General features: G+C 43.9%; 1 protein-coding gene across 2 annotated transcripts; it reads right to left on the bottom strand.

Moving 5' to 3' along the window:
• Positions 1–896: 896 nt before the first annotated feature.
• Positions 897–13,878, bottom strand: SRP19 (signal recognition particle 19). 2 transcript variants are annotated; one of them, XM_001374092.4, is made up of 5 exons: positions 7,706–13,878; positions 7,231–7,306; positions 2,823–2,894; positions 2,627–2,738; positions 897–1,430 (listed from the first exon to the last, which is right to left on the bottom strand). In XM_001374092.4, exons 1-5 carry the CDS (start codon positions 7,741–7,743, stop codon positions 1,297–1,299), a joined length of 432 nt encoding a protein of 143 aa, XP_001374129.1. In that variant the 5' UTR covers positions 7,744–13,878; the 3' UTR covers positions 897–1,296. The 2 variants fall into 2 exon arrangements, with proteins under 2 accessions (XP_001374129.1, XP_007497867.1); XM_007497805.3 differs by lacking the exon at positions 2,823–2,894 and having other exon boundaries at positions 7,706–7,943.
• Between the last annotated feature and the right edge of the window lie 389 nt (positions 13,879–14,267).

The following is a 14,267-nucleotide window of genomic DNA, read 5'->3' as shown; positions in this document are numbered from 1 at the left end:
TTTCTTTTTTAAAGTAAAACGTTACAAGTGTGCCAAAAGAACGAAAGGCAGCAGACAATACACAGCCTAGAAATGTTAACATGGACCTCACCCTTAACCCAACTTTGCGATAAGGTGCTGTGAACATCCCTCAGACTGGCTGTGGCCCGCAGGGAGGGACAGAGACTTTTGGGTGCATTTTCCAGATTGTGGGGACACGGTGGCCCTAACCCTGCCATGTGGAAGGGACAGCGACGCTATAGAAGAGTGGAGCATAAATAGTTGTCAGCAACAGTTCTCAAACTTCTTCCTTCCTGGGCCCTTGGGGATCCCTCTCGAACCACAGCTGGAGTCTGGAAGGTAGAGCTGGCTCACGCGATCAATCTATCGAAGTTGCTCAAACGTTTCTGCTCCGGGCTCTGCAGCGTTAGTCTCTGCAGTTCAGTGGAGCTGCAATTCTGTTGTTATTACAGGCAACGTAAGTTGGGGAAGGAGGACGGCTCTAGACGCCGCTGCCTTCTATCAGGAAGCCTGAGCATTCGCTTCTTTCTTCCCCCACAGTCCAAGTCTTTGGTTCCGAGTTTCCTCTGGGCTAATTCAGGTCTAATACCAACTGTCTGGCCACTCGGAATAATCGAGCCCGGAAGAGAACAACAGCGCTAGTGCCAAACTCATGAGATGCTGCCGCTTCACGCTCCCGAGTCACAGAAAACCGATGACCCCACAGGCTGCGCATCTTACGAGAACAGCTCCGTCCCAGCCCACTCTATGAGAGCAGCAGGAAAGCTGGCCTCGTTCACCCCCAAGCAGTCACAGAGCCGTCTTCCGGGGGCGGCTCTCCTCCCAGCTACCCCTTCATCGTCCACGTTCTTCCACCATCCAGGAATCTCTGCGGAATGCTAAATGAGCTTCAAAACTCAATTTCAAATCTTTTATTTCATTAACTCACACATAACAGAAGTTGGGCAGACTGTAGGATGCGTCTGTTGGATTCAAACAGAACACGCTCGGCTTCTCATCGGAGACGCGCAGCCCGATAAACAACAGAGGAATGACTTTACATTTATAAGACACACACCCATTTCCCCAACAATCTGCTGACGGTCTGCGAGAGGCTTCTTCTGGCTTTCTGCTACACAAAGGCTAGATACAACTTCCCAATACCAATCATTTTATTGCATGAGCTCAAGTTGGCTGACTGTTCAGTTGACGTTGAGGAGCAAACATACGCATTCCAGTGAAATCTCCCCCTTCGTCGTTCACGTCGGAGCACATCGTCCTTCCCTTTGGAGGGCCGCGTCTTCATGCGTCGACGGGTCACTTCTTCTTCTTCCCTTTTCCCTTTTTGCCTCCCTCTCCTTGTTGGAGACTTTGATCACCGCCTCCTGTTTTTTGTGTCCTTGTTTTGAGCTTAGGAATCATTTCGGCCGCGTACAACATGACTGACTTTCCTAGAAAACAGAAGTTAGCTTAGCTCATGTGGTAAGATCAAGGATAAACGAGGAAGTTCGTTTTCAAAAAGGCCCTCAAACCCACAAAGCCGTTTGCCCAGCCAAAATCAAACTGAAGAGAGAACTAGCAACAGATCGATCTCAAGGCATAAACGGAGGGAGGCAGAAGTACCAAGTCGTGTGGAGGATTTTAATAATCAGGTTCTTTCAGCCAAGTGAGCGGAGCCGAGCCAGACTCACACCGCAGCGGGGCTCGGCCCAATTTATCCCCCGAGCCTCCTTACGTAAGACGAGGACCGAACTGAAAAGGGTGCTGGAGCGTAGCTCAGGAGTGACACGCTGTCCTAAGTAAATCGTGCCTAAGAACCGGGCCCAACAGAGTATGAAAGTAGGCAAGAAGCTCTATTAAATTTTGGCTTCAAGACTACGGGATCACTGAGTTAGAAATAGAAGCCAGGAGAGGGTGCTGTCGGAGACCTATTAGGCAAGGGTCCTAGGAAAGGCACCCGGGACTTTTAACATTTTATGTGACTCATTTGGAGCACTGTTCCAGGATGACAGAAATCATGCTCTTTCCCGCCCCTCCCGAGGCCCCTCCCACATCCGACACCATTCCAGATTCGTAAAGGACAGCAATGACCGTTGCCTCTGGCTAGTTCGGGCTTGGTCCCTCTACGAGATGCCTTTCTCAGCCTGGGCTTTACTCCTGAACCGACTGCCTTTAGAGGTCGGACGGCCTCGGTTCAAGGCCTGTCTGTGCCCCCTTGGACAAGACGTCACGCGGGGGCCATCGTTGTGGGAGACTTCCTCACCAGGACTTTCCTGTCCACTAAACCACAGCTCTGGACCGGAAAAATAAACCCCTCCAGCTGGTCTCCACTTCCAGCCCCATCTAAGCCCCAGCGCCCCTTCTCTGAACCGAACAGGCAGCAGAGTGATGCTGGCCAGGCCGGTAGTCGGGGCACCAGGGCTCCAACGGGGCCTCGAGAGCGTGGACACGTCCCTTCACTCCACTAGGCTGCTCTCGATTCCAAGACAGGAAACGAGGGCTGGAATCATTTTTGCCTCCCTGGAGGAGGGCGATTCGAAAGGAAGCTCGTCGTGAGGCTTTGTGAGGAAGACACAGCAAGGTCCCCAGACCCTCAAAGCTGGCATGCACCCACAACCACCACCAGCACCAGACACGGCCGACTTACGGGACGGGAACTGGACGAGGCAGAGGCTGCCGTCCTCCTGCTTCAGCTGAACCCGCACTCTGCCCCGATACTGGAGGTCACGGTTCCACTCTCTGGAGTACATCTTATTTTTCTAGGACCCAAAACAGAAGAGCGCTTACTTGGCTTCAAATGCCAGGCGGTGGGAGGCAGCGAAGTACTAAGGAATCGCCCGTACCTCAACGTGCACATTCAGTCCCACGGCCAGGCACACGTCTTGGATTTCCGTAGCTGTAGGATTCTCAACAGCCTGAATCAGGTTTGGATAAAAAGAGAAAGTTGGCCACGCGCCAAGCTACTAACCCGAAGCCCGGCATCGCGCCCACACCGTCCTCCAGTCTCACCAACGGCGGGAAGCCGGGCTCCCACCACCGATACTCATCGACTCTCCGGGTTTCCTGCTGCTCCGGGGCGATCGTCCCGCATCCCGAAGAATCCCCAGAGCCTCTTCTGAGCCCTCTCTCGATCCCTGTCTTCCCGCTGCCCGCAAACCCCGCCAGGTCTCCCCTAGTCCCCTACCTCGCCCTCCTCACCTCGGCCCCTGCCTCAAACCGTTCTTTTCAAGAATCCCGAGTCCTTTACAGCTAGGGGCAATCGTCTGACCTCATGGCAGGGTCAACAGCTAACTGCCCCTCCTCCCGAAGAGACCCCGCTTCCTTGAACTTCCTGACACTGCAGCTGGGAATTCTCTGAGGACTCCTTCGGGCTCTTCTACAGGCACAGCATTCATGCCAGCCTGATGACAGCCGTCCGTCCCCCAACGCTGTTCCGGGTTGGACTTTTTCTAGGACTGTCTCAGGTTCAACGACCATCTGTTTGGAAAAGGACTTCCGAATCTCCCCTCAACGCCAGTTTGGAATGGCTAAGGGCCTTCTGGGACCCCCATCTGGATTCATCTACGTTCCAAATGGAACGCCTTTGCCTGTTCAACCTACCCTCCCTCCAAACGTTCCTGTTTCTGCTGAGCATCTCCCTACGCTAGTTATTTAGAGTTATCATCAGTTATCCTGAACTCTTCCCCTCTCTCTAATGCCTCACACCAGACTAGGTGTCAAGTCTTATCATCCTTGCCTCTCTTTCACATCTACCTCCTGTACCCTCCCACAACCAGTGAAACTAGGTTAACCAGCTAATTTGGAAATGGGAAGTTAGGCCACTATCATTTCACTGGAACTAATGCAATATCCCCGATAGGTTGCGATTTCCGGTGTCTCTCTTTTCCCTCCCATCCTTCCCATATTTATCAAATAGTGGAAAAAATACCACCTTTGGCATCAGAAGACCTGGGTTCAAATTCCACTTTTGATGTCCACTATATGGGTGACCCTGATGAAATCACTTAGTCTTTGAGCTCAGTTTCCTCAACTGAAAAACGAAGGGTATAACTAGAGTAGGAAGCTTCCTGTAAGGTCCCATCAAATTCTATGAACTTCCTTTATTAAGCACGGGGGTGGCCATGTCACTCTCTAATTCAAAAATTGGCAGGGATCCCACATTGTCTCTAGGATCAAATGCAAATTTAATCCAGACCCTTCATTATTTGGCTCCCTTTCATGATGTATTTCATATTACTCCTCCATTTTACACACTAGGACAATCCAGCCCAGTGATGGTGAACCTTTTAGAAACTGATGCCCAAATTGCAACCCTCCTGCTGTATGTGAGCAGGTGCCTAAACCCAGGCAGGAGAGGAAGGAAGTGCTCCCATTGGGCTGTTGGGCAGAGGAGTGGAGGATGTGAGCAATGTCCTCAGGCACCAACGCTGAACTAGCCTATTTGCTATTCTCTTAACTTAGCATTCCATCTCTCACTTCCATGCTCCACATTTAGAATACACTTCCCTTCTCAATTTGAAATCTGTGTTTGTTTGTTTTCTTTAGTGGGCTGGCAGGAGGTGGTGCTGTGGTCAAGCCCAAAGCCTTGGCATCAGGAAGCACTAAGTTCAAATCCAGTCTCAGACACTTACTAGCTGGGATCTTAAAATCATTTAAACCCTGGTACCTCAGTTTCTTCCTCTATAAAATGGGGATCATTTAGTACCTATCTCCCAAAGTTGTTGTGAGGATCAAATGAGATCACCATAAATTACTTAGCATAGTATATGGCACTTAAGCATTATATAAACATTTGTTATCATTATTATTATTTTCAAGACAGCCCTAATATACCAGTTTCCATAAAGGCTTTCCCAAATTCCTTAGTTATTATTAGTGCCCTCTCTCCTCTCAAATCCTCCCTTGCATTTTAATTATTTTACTATGTTGTTATCTCCCCAACCCCAGTAAAATAGAAGATCTACTTATGCTGAAGATAGACTACTTTTCTTTTTTGTATCTCTAGTGCTTAGTACAACATCTTGCTCTACATATAAGATTGTTGAACTGATTAGAATCACAGGTTGGTTGCACCTACCATAATGGATTTACTTTATTTAAAAATATTTTAAAAATTCTTGCTTGTGTATATAAATTCTATTTTCAGTTCCAAATTTTCCCCTTCCTTCCTTTTTCTCTCCTTCTCATTAAGAAGAAAACAGAATTCACTACCTAAGTAGAGTCATACAAATTTCCTTATAAGCCATTTCCAAAGGGAAAGAAAGGGAAGAAAATATACTTCGACCTGTTTTCTGAGTCCATCACCTCTACCTGGAGGTAGATGGAATTTTTCATCATGAGTCCTTTTACTATATAAATTGTTCTCCTGGTTCAGTGCTCATTTCAACTTGTGTCAGTTCCTATAACTGTTCCCAGGATTTTTTGAAACCATCTGGCTCATTTCTTCTAATTCAATAATATTCCATTATAATCCTATATCACAAACTGCTTAGCCATTTAATCTTAGGTTGATGGGCATCCTTTCAGTCTCCAATTTTTTGGCCAAAAAAAAAGCTACTGCAAATATTTTTAAATAAACAGGTCCTTTACCCTTTTCTTCGATCTCTCTGGGATAGAGACCAAGTAGGAAGTAGCATTGCTGGGACAAATGGAATAAACATTATTATAGCCCTTTGGGCTATAAATTGTTCCCCAGAATATTTGTCTAGCATTGCTATTAGGTTCTCTAGTTATCTGCCTAAAGTGACGTTCCTCTTGGCCTTACTGCCATAGCTTTTTGACTCAAGTACTGATTGATGGTAAAGGGAATAATGGAGATCTTTGCTTCACTTATAGATTATCTCCATTAAAGATGATTCTTGTTCTTACTTAACACAGTGAGATTATAAGGAAAGTTCTCTTTATTCCTATGCTTTCTAGTGTTTATAGAAATGGATGTTGGATTTTGCCAAAGCTTTTTCTGAATCTATTTAAATAAGTATATGATTTATTAGTTATGCTTCTAGTTATCCTATCTTGAGCCAATTCATAGTGTATATCTGTGTGGCTGTACTTTCCTTTTTATTTAAATTTTCACATTATTATTCATTATTGAAATCAGCCTATTCATTTTCTTTTCCACTGGTTTGGGAGCAGGATCCCTTCTTTACCTCTTTAAAAAGTTTATAAAGCAATGGAATTCATTGGTCTTCATGTGTTTGGTAGAATCGACTTATAAATGCAAGTGGACCCCAGGACTTCTTCCTTGGAGTTCATTTATGCCTTGTTCAATTCCTTTTTCGAAGGATTTTACTTCCTGTTCTGTCATTCTAGGAAATTTCTGTTTCTGTTCCTGCTCATATTATCCATTCCATTTAGTGTCAATTTTACTGGCCTGTAGTTGGGTGAAACAATTTCTAATAACTGCTTAAAAAAACAAACAACAAATAGGCTGCTTTAAGTTTATCTCTTTTATCTTCTCCCCACCATTTCTATTTCCTATGTGAATTATTCAGTGGCAATTCAAATGGATCCTGTTCGTTGAGTTACAGGGAAAAAGCTCATCTTTGCTGTTCTGGCTCTTTTCTTTCCTGCTGCCTATTTGTACCCAATTGTGTTTTCTGCTCAGGTTCTTTTGGGGAGATATAGAAACGGGTACTAGCCACTTAACTGTATGACTGCGATCCTCTTAGTCACCTCTAATCCTTGGTAGCAGGCTCCACCGAGAGCTGTGCATCTTCCTAAATGCACACTTTGTTGGGCAATGGAAAACCACTTTCCCCAGCATTCCAAAACCTGTGACTGTCAACTTCACTTTTCCAAAAGAAGAAACCCCTAGAGCTCCTAGATGAACCCGGGTAAGCTTATGAAGCAGCGTGGGGGTTCAGGGGATCATCAGGTCTAACGGAGGTCCGAAAGACCTGAGTTCAAATCGAGGCCCCTGCTCTTACAGCCCTGTGTCCATGTCACTGAACCTGAGTACCTCAGTTTCCTCTTCTGTAAACCGAAGGCAATGAGAGCCCCAATCCAAGTCACCCCTAATGAAGGTTGGCTCTTCTTGTTTGAATCTGGGGCTCCATTATCTAATCCTTTTACACTGCTTTAAAACCATAACCCTAGAGGTCAGCCTTCCCAGTTTCTCAAAAATCAATCCAACCCTGTCTTTTGGCTGCAGTTTTCCTAGCCAGACCCTGGAGCAAGCAAAAAGGGCATCTGGACCGGCATTCCCCGAAGGCCGCCCCCCCCCCCCCCCCCGGGGCTCCATTCCCTTACTTTGTCCATCGGAATCCGTCGGCCCTCCGCGATGGTCTTCTTGTTGTTTAGATATGCAGGATAGATGCAGATGAACCTGACGGGGACAAGGGGGGCAGAGTGCACACTGCGGCGCGCAGAGGGCCCCTTCGGGGCTCCGACCCCGCCGCCCAACCACACACTTTCAGAGAAACCGCCCCGATTGGTCCCGCTCCGGAGCGGAGCTCAGCATTCCACGCTCCTTCAGAAGCGTCAGCTGAGGAAAGCAAGCGCGCCAGGCGGAGGAAGGGCTGCTCCCCACGGATTTCCCACCGGAACTCTTCCAAGGAGGCCGGGAACCTGGATTCGGCCCCCAGCTCGGCTCGGAGCTACCTCCCGAAAGCAAGCTGCCCTCCCGGGACAACGCGAAAACCGGTGCCCATCGCCCGCTCCCCGCCGTTCAAAAGCTCGAGCGCCACAAGCCGTTCCTGCTCCCTACAGCCGCCCAGGAACTTACCTGTCCTTGTCCGCCGGAGACCGATCTGCGTACGCCATCTTCCAGGGACTCCCGATCCCCAATTCCAGGTGGCCAGGATCCCAGCGCTACCCGGAGGCGCCCCGGAGCTCGCCGTACTTCCTTCCGGAAGAAGTCCCACCTACGAACCAGTCGCAATTTCCGCCATCTCCCTCCCTCCCTCGGCCCGTTGGCCCCGGTAACTGTCGCTCAAGGGCGCGGTCGGGGAGGTCGAAGAAGAGAACACCGCCTCCTCGAACCACGCACGCGCAGTTCGATCAAGGCCCGAGGGGGGGCCGAGCGGACGGTTAACGCTGACGTCCAGGAAGTAGTTGGCGGTGTAGTCAGGCCGGAAATTAACCGGACCGATTCGCCAACTTCGTGCCAGTCCTTCCGCCTGTCTGTCTGTCTTGTGGGGGCGGGGGGGTGGTGGCAGACAGGGGGTGTCCCCGATAGGATAGAGAGCAAGGCGAGCTCCGCCTCCCACCATTTAGTCCGTAATTGCTGGCAGACTGGTGGGGCCGCGAGCTTCCGTGCTGACTGCTGACGCTGGGACTTTTGGAGTAGCCGCGTCTTATTTGTTTTAGTCGGCCGTTCAAGATGGTCTTTTTACTCTGCCATTGCCGGAGAAGCCGAGAAAAAAGGCCCGGCACAAACGGATTGTCCTTCCTCTGTCCTTGTCCAGGGCTCCGCATTAAGGCCGGGACCATAGCAGGTGGGGAGCCGTTTCCGATTGACTGGCTGCTCCGTACTGCGAAGAGTTCAGCCCAGCAATGCTCAGCCACAACGTGCCCTAACCCACTGCCCGGGCTCTCCACAGCATTCCATCCTCGGCCACCTCAAAAGGGGCTCTTCGAGGAAGTTGGGACTGACCCTTCATAGCCCTATAGGCAGATTTCTGGGCAAAGATACTGCACTGCTTTAACGCAAATAGACATCAAGTGACTTGCTCAAGGTCACACAACTACTCCTCTGACTAAAGCCAAATTTGAACTAAGATCTTCCTGCCTCCAGGCCCAGTGCTCTATCCATTGAGCCACCTACCCCTCCTCCATTAATCGACCTTCCCTAATTCCTCTTGCTTCCTTCACCCCCTTTTCTCCTCTTTTCCTGTTGAATAGAATGTACTTTTGTAGCCAATTTTGTGTGTGTGCTTTCTTTTCCCCATTTGTGCACCCTGATTAAGTGTGATAATTTCCCCCAACCCTTCCTTTCATATATCCCTTCACTGTAGTCCTCATTTGTTTTCCATTATTTTCTTAAGATTATTAAAACAACTGTTCCCAAGCCTTGCCTATTTGGATGATGCTGATGATAGGGTACAGATCAGACATGAATCATCTTTTTTGAAATTAATGTAGTCAATTTAGAACATTATTCCTTAGTTACAAGAATCACATTATTTCCCTCCCTCCCCGCCCCTCCCCCCACCCTTCCCATAGCCAACATGTAACTCCACTAGGTATTACTTGTGTCCTTCATCAGAACCCATTTCCATGTTCTTGTTTGCATTAGGATGTTCATTTAGAGTCTCCATCCCCAGCCATATCCCCTCAACCCATGTATGCAAGCAGTTGTTTTTCTTCTGTGTTTCTAATCCCACAGTTTTTCCTCTCGATGTGGATAGTGTTCTTTCTCGTAGATCCCTCCGGGTTGTTCATGATCACTGCATTGACACTAATGGAGAAGTCCATTACATTGAATTGTACCACAGTGTATCAGTCTCTGTGTACATTGTTCTCCTGGTTCTGCTCCTCTCACTCTGCATCACTTCCTGGAGGTCGTCCCAGTTCACATGGAGTCCCTCCAGTTCATCATTCCTTTGAGCACAATTGTATTCCATCACCAACAGATACCACAGTGTGTTCAGCCATTCCCCAATCGAAGGGCATCCCCTCCTTTTCCAGTTCTTGGCCACCACAAAGAGCGCAGCTATGAATATTTTTGTACGAGTCTGTTTCCTTATCTCTTTGGGGTACAAACCCAGCAGTACTATGGCTGGATCAAAGGGCAGACAGACTTTTATCGCCCTTTCGGCATAGTTCCAAATTGCCCTCCAGAATGGTTGGATCAATTCACAACTCCAACAATGCATGAATGTCCCTACTTTGTCACATCCCCTCCAGCATTCATTACTTTTCTTTGCTGTCATGTTAGCCAATCTGCTAGGTTTGAGGTGATACCTCAGAGTTGTTTTGATTTGCATCTTTCTTGAGTATAAGAGATTTAGAACACTTTTTCATGTGCTTATTAATAGTCTTGATTCCTTTAACTGAAAACTGCCTTTTCATTTCCCTTGCCAGGAAATGGCTTGATTTTTTTATACAATTGATTTAACTCTTTGTAAATGTGAGTAATTAGACCTTTGTCAGAGGTTTTTGTTATATTGTTTCCAAATTTGTTGCTTCCCTTCTAATTTTGGTTAAATTAGTTTTGAACAGAAACTTTTTAATTTGATACAATCAAAATTATTGATTTTACATTTTGTGATTTTTTTCTAACTCTTACTTGGTTTTAAAACCTTTCCTTTCCCAAAGATCTGACATGTATACTATTCTATGTTCACCTAATTTGCTTATAGTTTCTTTATATTCAAGTCATTCACCCATTCTGAATTTATCTTGGTGTACAATGTGAGATGTTGATCCAAAGTAATCTCTCCCATACGGTCTTCCAATTTTCCCGGAAGTTTTTTATCAAATAGTGGATTTTGGTCCCAAAATCTGGGACCTTTGGGCTTGTCATAGACTGTCTTGCTGAGGTCACTTACCCCAAGTCTATTCCACTGATCCTCCTTTCTGTCTCTTAGCCAGTACCATATTGTTTTGATGACTGCTGCTTTATAGTATAGTTTGAGATTTGGGACTGCAAGGCCACTTTCCTTTGTATTTTTTTTTCATGATTTCCCTGGATATTCTTGTTCTTTGGTTCTTCCAGATGAACTTTGTTATGGTTTTTTTTTAATTCAGTAAAAAATTTTTTGGTACTTCAATGGGTATGGCACTGAATGAGTAAATTAATTTGAGTAGGATGGTCATTTTTATTATGTTAGCTTGTCCTACCCATGAGCAATCAATGTTTTTCCAATTGTTTAGATCTAGTTTTAATTGGGTGGAGAGTGTTTTGTAGTTGTGTTCATATAGTTCCTGTGTTTGTCTCAGCAGATAGATTCCTAAGTATTTTATATTACCTAGGATGATTTTAAATGGAATTTCTCTTTCTAATTCCTGCTGCTGAGATGTGTTGGAGATATATAAAAATGCTGATGACTTATATGGGTTTATTTTGTATCCTGCGACTTTGCTAAAGTTGTTGGGTATTTTGATTAGCTTTTTGGTTGATTCTCTGGGGTTCTTTAAGTAAACCATCATATCATCTGCAAAGAGTGATAGCTTGGTCTCCTCATTGCCTATTTTAATACCTTCAATTACTTTTTCTTTTCTAATTGCTACTGCTAGTGTTTCTAGTACAATGTTAAATAACAGAGGTGATAATGGGCATCCGTGTTTTGCTCCTGATCTTACTGGGAAGGCTTCTAGTTTATCCCCATTGCAGATGATGTTTGCTGATGGTTTTAGATATATACTGTTTATTATTTTTAGGAACGGCCCTTCTATTTCTATACTTTCTAGTGTTTTCAATAGGAATGGGTGTTGTATTTTGTCAAAGGCTTTTTCTGCATCTAGTTAGATAATCATTTGATTTTTGTCAGTTTGCTTGTTAATATGGTCAATTATGTGGATGGTTTTCCTAATATTAAACCATCCTTGCATTCCTGGTATGAATCCTGCCTGGTCATAGTGGATAACCCTTGTGATGACTTGCTGGAGTCTTTTTGCTAGTATCCTACTTAAGATTTTTGCATCTATATTAATTAAGGAGATTGATTTATAGTTTTCTTTCTCTGTTTTTGACCTGCCTGGCTTTGGGATCAGTACCATATTTGTGTCGTAAAATGAATTTGGTAGAACTCCTTCTTTATTTATTCTGTCAGATAGTTTGTATAATATTGGGATTAGTTGTTCTTTGAATTTTGATAGAATTCATTTGTGAATCCATCTGGACTTGGGGATTTTTTCTTAGGGAGTTCTTTGATAGCTTGTTCAATTTCTTTTTCTGATATGGCATATTTTAGGTAGTCTATGTCTTCCTCTGTTAGTCAAGGCAATTTATATTTTTGTAAATATTCATTTGTATCACCTAGATTGCCATATTTATTGCCATACAGTTGGGCATAGTAATTTTAAATAATTGTCTTGATTTCCTCTTCATTAGAGGTGAGGTCTCCCTTTTCATCTTGGCTGCTATCAATTTGGTATTCTTATTTCCTTTTTTTAAATAGATTGGCATGTACTTTGTCGATTTTTTTGTCTTTCAAAATACCAGCTTCTAATCTTATTTATTAAATCAGTAGTTCTTTGACTTTCAATTTTATTAATATCTCCTTTAATTTTTAGGATCTCTAATTTAGTCTTCATCTAAGGATTTTAAATTTGTTCACTTTCTAGTTTTTTAATTTGCATGCCTAATTCATTGACCTCTGCCCTCTTTAATCTGTTAATAAATGAACTCTAGGATAGGAATTTCCCCCTGAGTAATGCTTTGGCTGTATCCCATAGATTTTGAAAGGATATCTCATTATTGATACTTTCTTCAATGAAGTTATTTGTTGTTTCTATGATTTGTTCTTTAACCGATTTTGGCGAATCATATGTTTAATTTCCAATTAATTTTTTATTTGCCTCTTCGTGTACTCTTACTAATTATTATTTTCATTGCACTGTGATCTGAGAAAGTTGCATTTATTATTTCTGCTCTTTTGCACTTGTTTACAATGTTTTTATGCCCTAGTACATGGTCAATCTTTATGAATGTTCCATGTGCTGCTGAAAAAAAGGTGTATTCCTTTTTTGTCCCCATTTATTTTTCTCCACATATCTACAAACTCTAATTTTTCTAAGATTTCATTCACTTCCCTTACCCATTTCTTACTTATTTTTTGGTTTGATTTATCTAGTTCTTTTTTTTTAGTATTTATTTGTTTTTTTTAATATTATTTTTTAAATGTTTATTTGGTCATTTCCTAACATTATTCATTGCAAACAAAGATCATTTTCTTTTCTTCCCTCCCCACCTCCCACCACCTCTCCCACAGCCGACGCGTAATTCCACTGGGTATCACATGTGTTCTTGATTCAAACCCATTTCCATGTTGTTGGTATTTGCATTAGAGCATTCATTTAGAGTCTCTCCTCAGTCATATCCCCTCCACCCCTGTAGTCAAACAGTTGCTTTTCATAGGTATTTTTACTCCCACAGTTTATCTTCTGCTTGTGGATAGTGTTTTTTAGATCCCTGCAGATTGTTCAGGGACACTGCATTGCCACTAATGGAGAAGTCCATTACCTTCGATTGTACCACAATGTATCAGTCTCTGTGTACAATATTTTCCTCGTTCTGCTCCTTTCGCTCTGCATCACTTCCTGGAGCTTGTTCCAGTCTCCATGGAATTCCTCCACTTTATTATTCCTCTTAGCACAATAGTATTCCATCACTAACATATACCACAATTTGTTCAGCCAATTTTTCAATCCAATTGAAGGGCATCCCCTCATTTTCCAATTTTTGGCCACCACAAAGGGTGCAGCTATGAATATTCTTGTACAAGTCTTTTTCCTTATTATCTCTTTGGGGTACAAACCCAGCAGTGCTATGGCTGGATCAAAGGGCAGACAGACTTTTATCACCCTTTGGGCATAGTTCCAAATTGCCCTCCAGAATGGTTGGATTAATTCACAACTGCACCAGCAATGAATTAGTGTCCCTACTTTGCCACATCCCCTCCAGCATTCATTACTTTCCATAGCTGTTATGTTAGCCAATCTGCTAGGTGTGAGGTGATACCTCAAAGTTGTTTTGATTTGCATCTCTCTGATTATAAGAGATGTAGAACACTTTTTCATGTGCTTATTAATAGTTTTGATTTCTTTGGCTGAGAACTGCCTGTTCATGTCCCTTGCCCATTTATCAATTGGAGAATGGCTTGATTTTTTGTTCAATTGATTTATCTCTTTTTTAAATTTGAGTAATTAAACCTTTGTCAGAGGTTTTTATGAAGATTGTTTCCCAATTTGTTGCTACTCTTCTGATTTTAGTTACATTGGTTTTGTTTGTACAAAAACTTTTTAATTTGATGTAGTCAAAATTATTTATTTTACATTTTGTGACTCTTTCTAAGTCTTGCTTGGTTGTAAAACCTTTCCCTTCCCAAAGGTCTAACAGGTATACTATTCTGTGTTCACCTAATTTACTTATAGTTTCCTTCTTTATGTTCAAGTCATTCACCCATTCTGAATTTATCTTGGTGTAGGGTGTGAGGTGTTGATCCAAACCTAATCTCTCCCACAGTCTTCCAATTTTCCCAGCAGTTTTTATCAAATAATGGATTTTTGTCCCAAAAGCTTGGGTCTTTGGGTTTGTCATAAACTGTCTTGCTGAGATAATTTACACCAAGTCTATTCCAATGATCCTCCTTTCTGTCTCTTAGTCAGTACCAAATTGTTTT

The sequence above is a fragment of the Monodelphis domestica genome, chromosome 7 (genome assembly GCF_027887165.1).
Source record: "Monodelphis domestica isolate mMonDom1 chromosome 7, mMonDom1.pri, whole genome shotgun sequence".
NCBI lineage: Eukaryota > Metazoa > Chordata > Mammalia > Didelphimorphia > Didelphidae > Monodelphis > Monodelphis domestica.
Note: the sequence above shows the minus strand (reverse complement) of the source record. Positions and strands in the feature narration are given on the sequence as shown.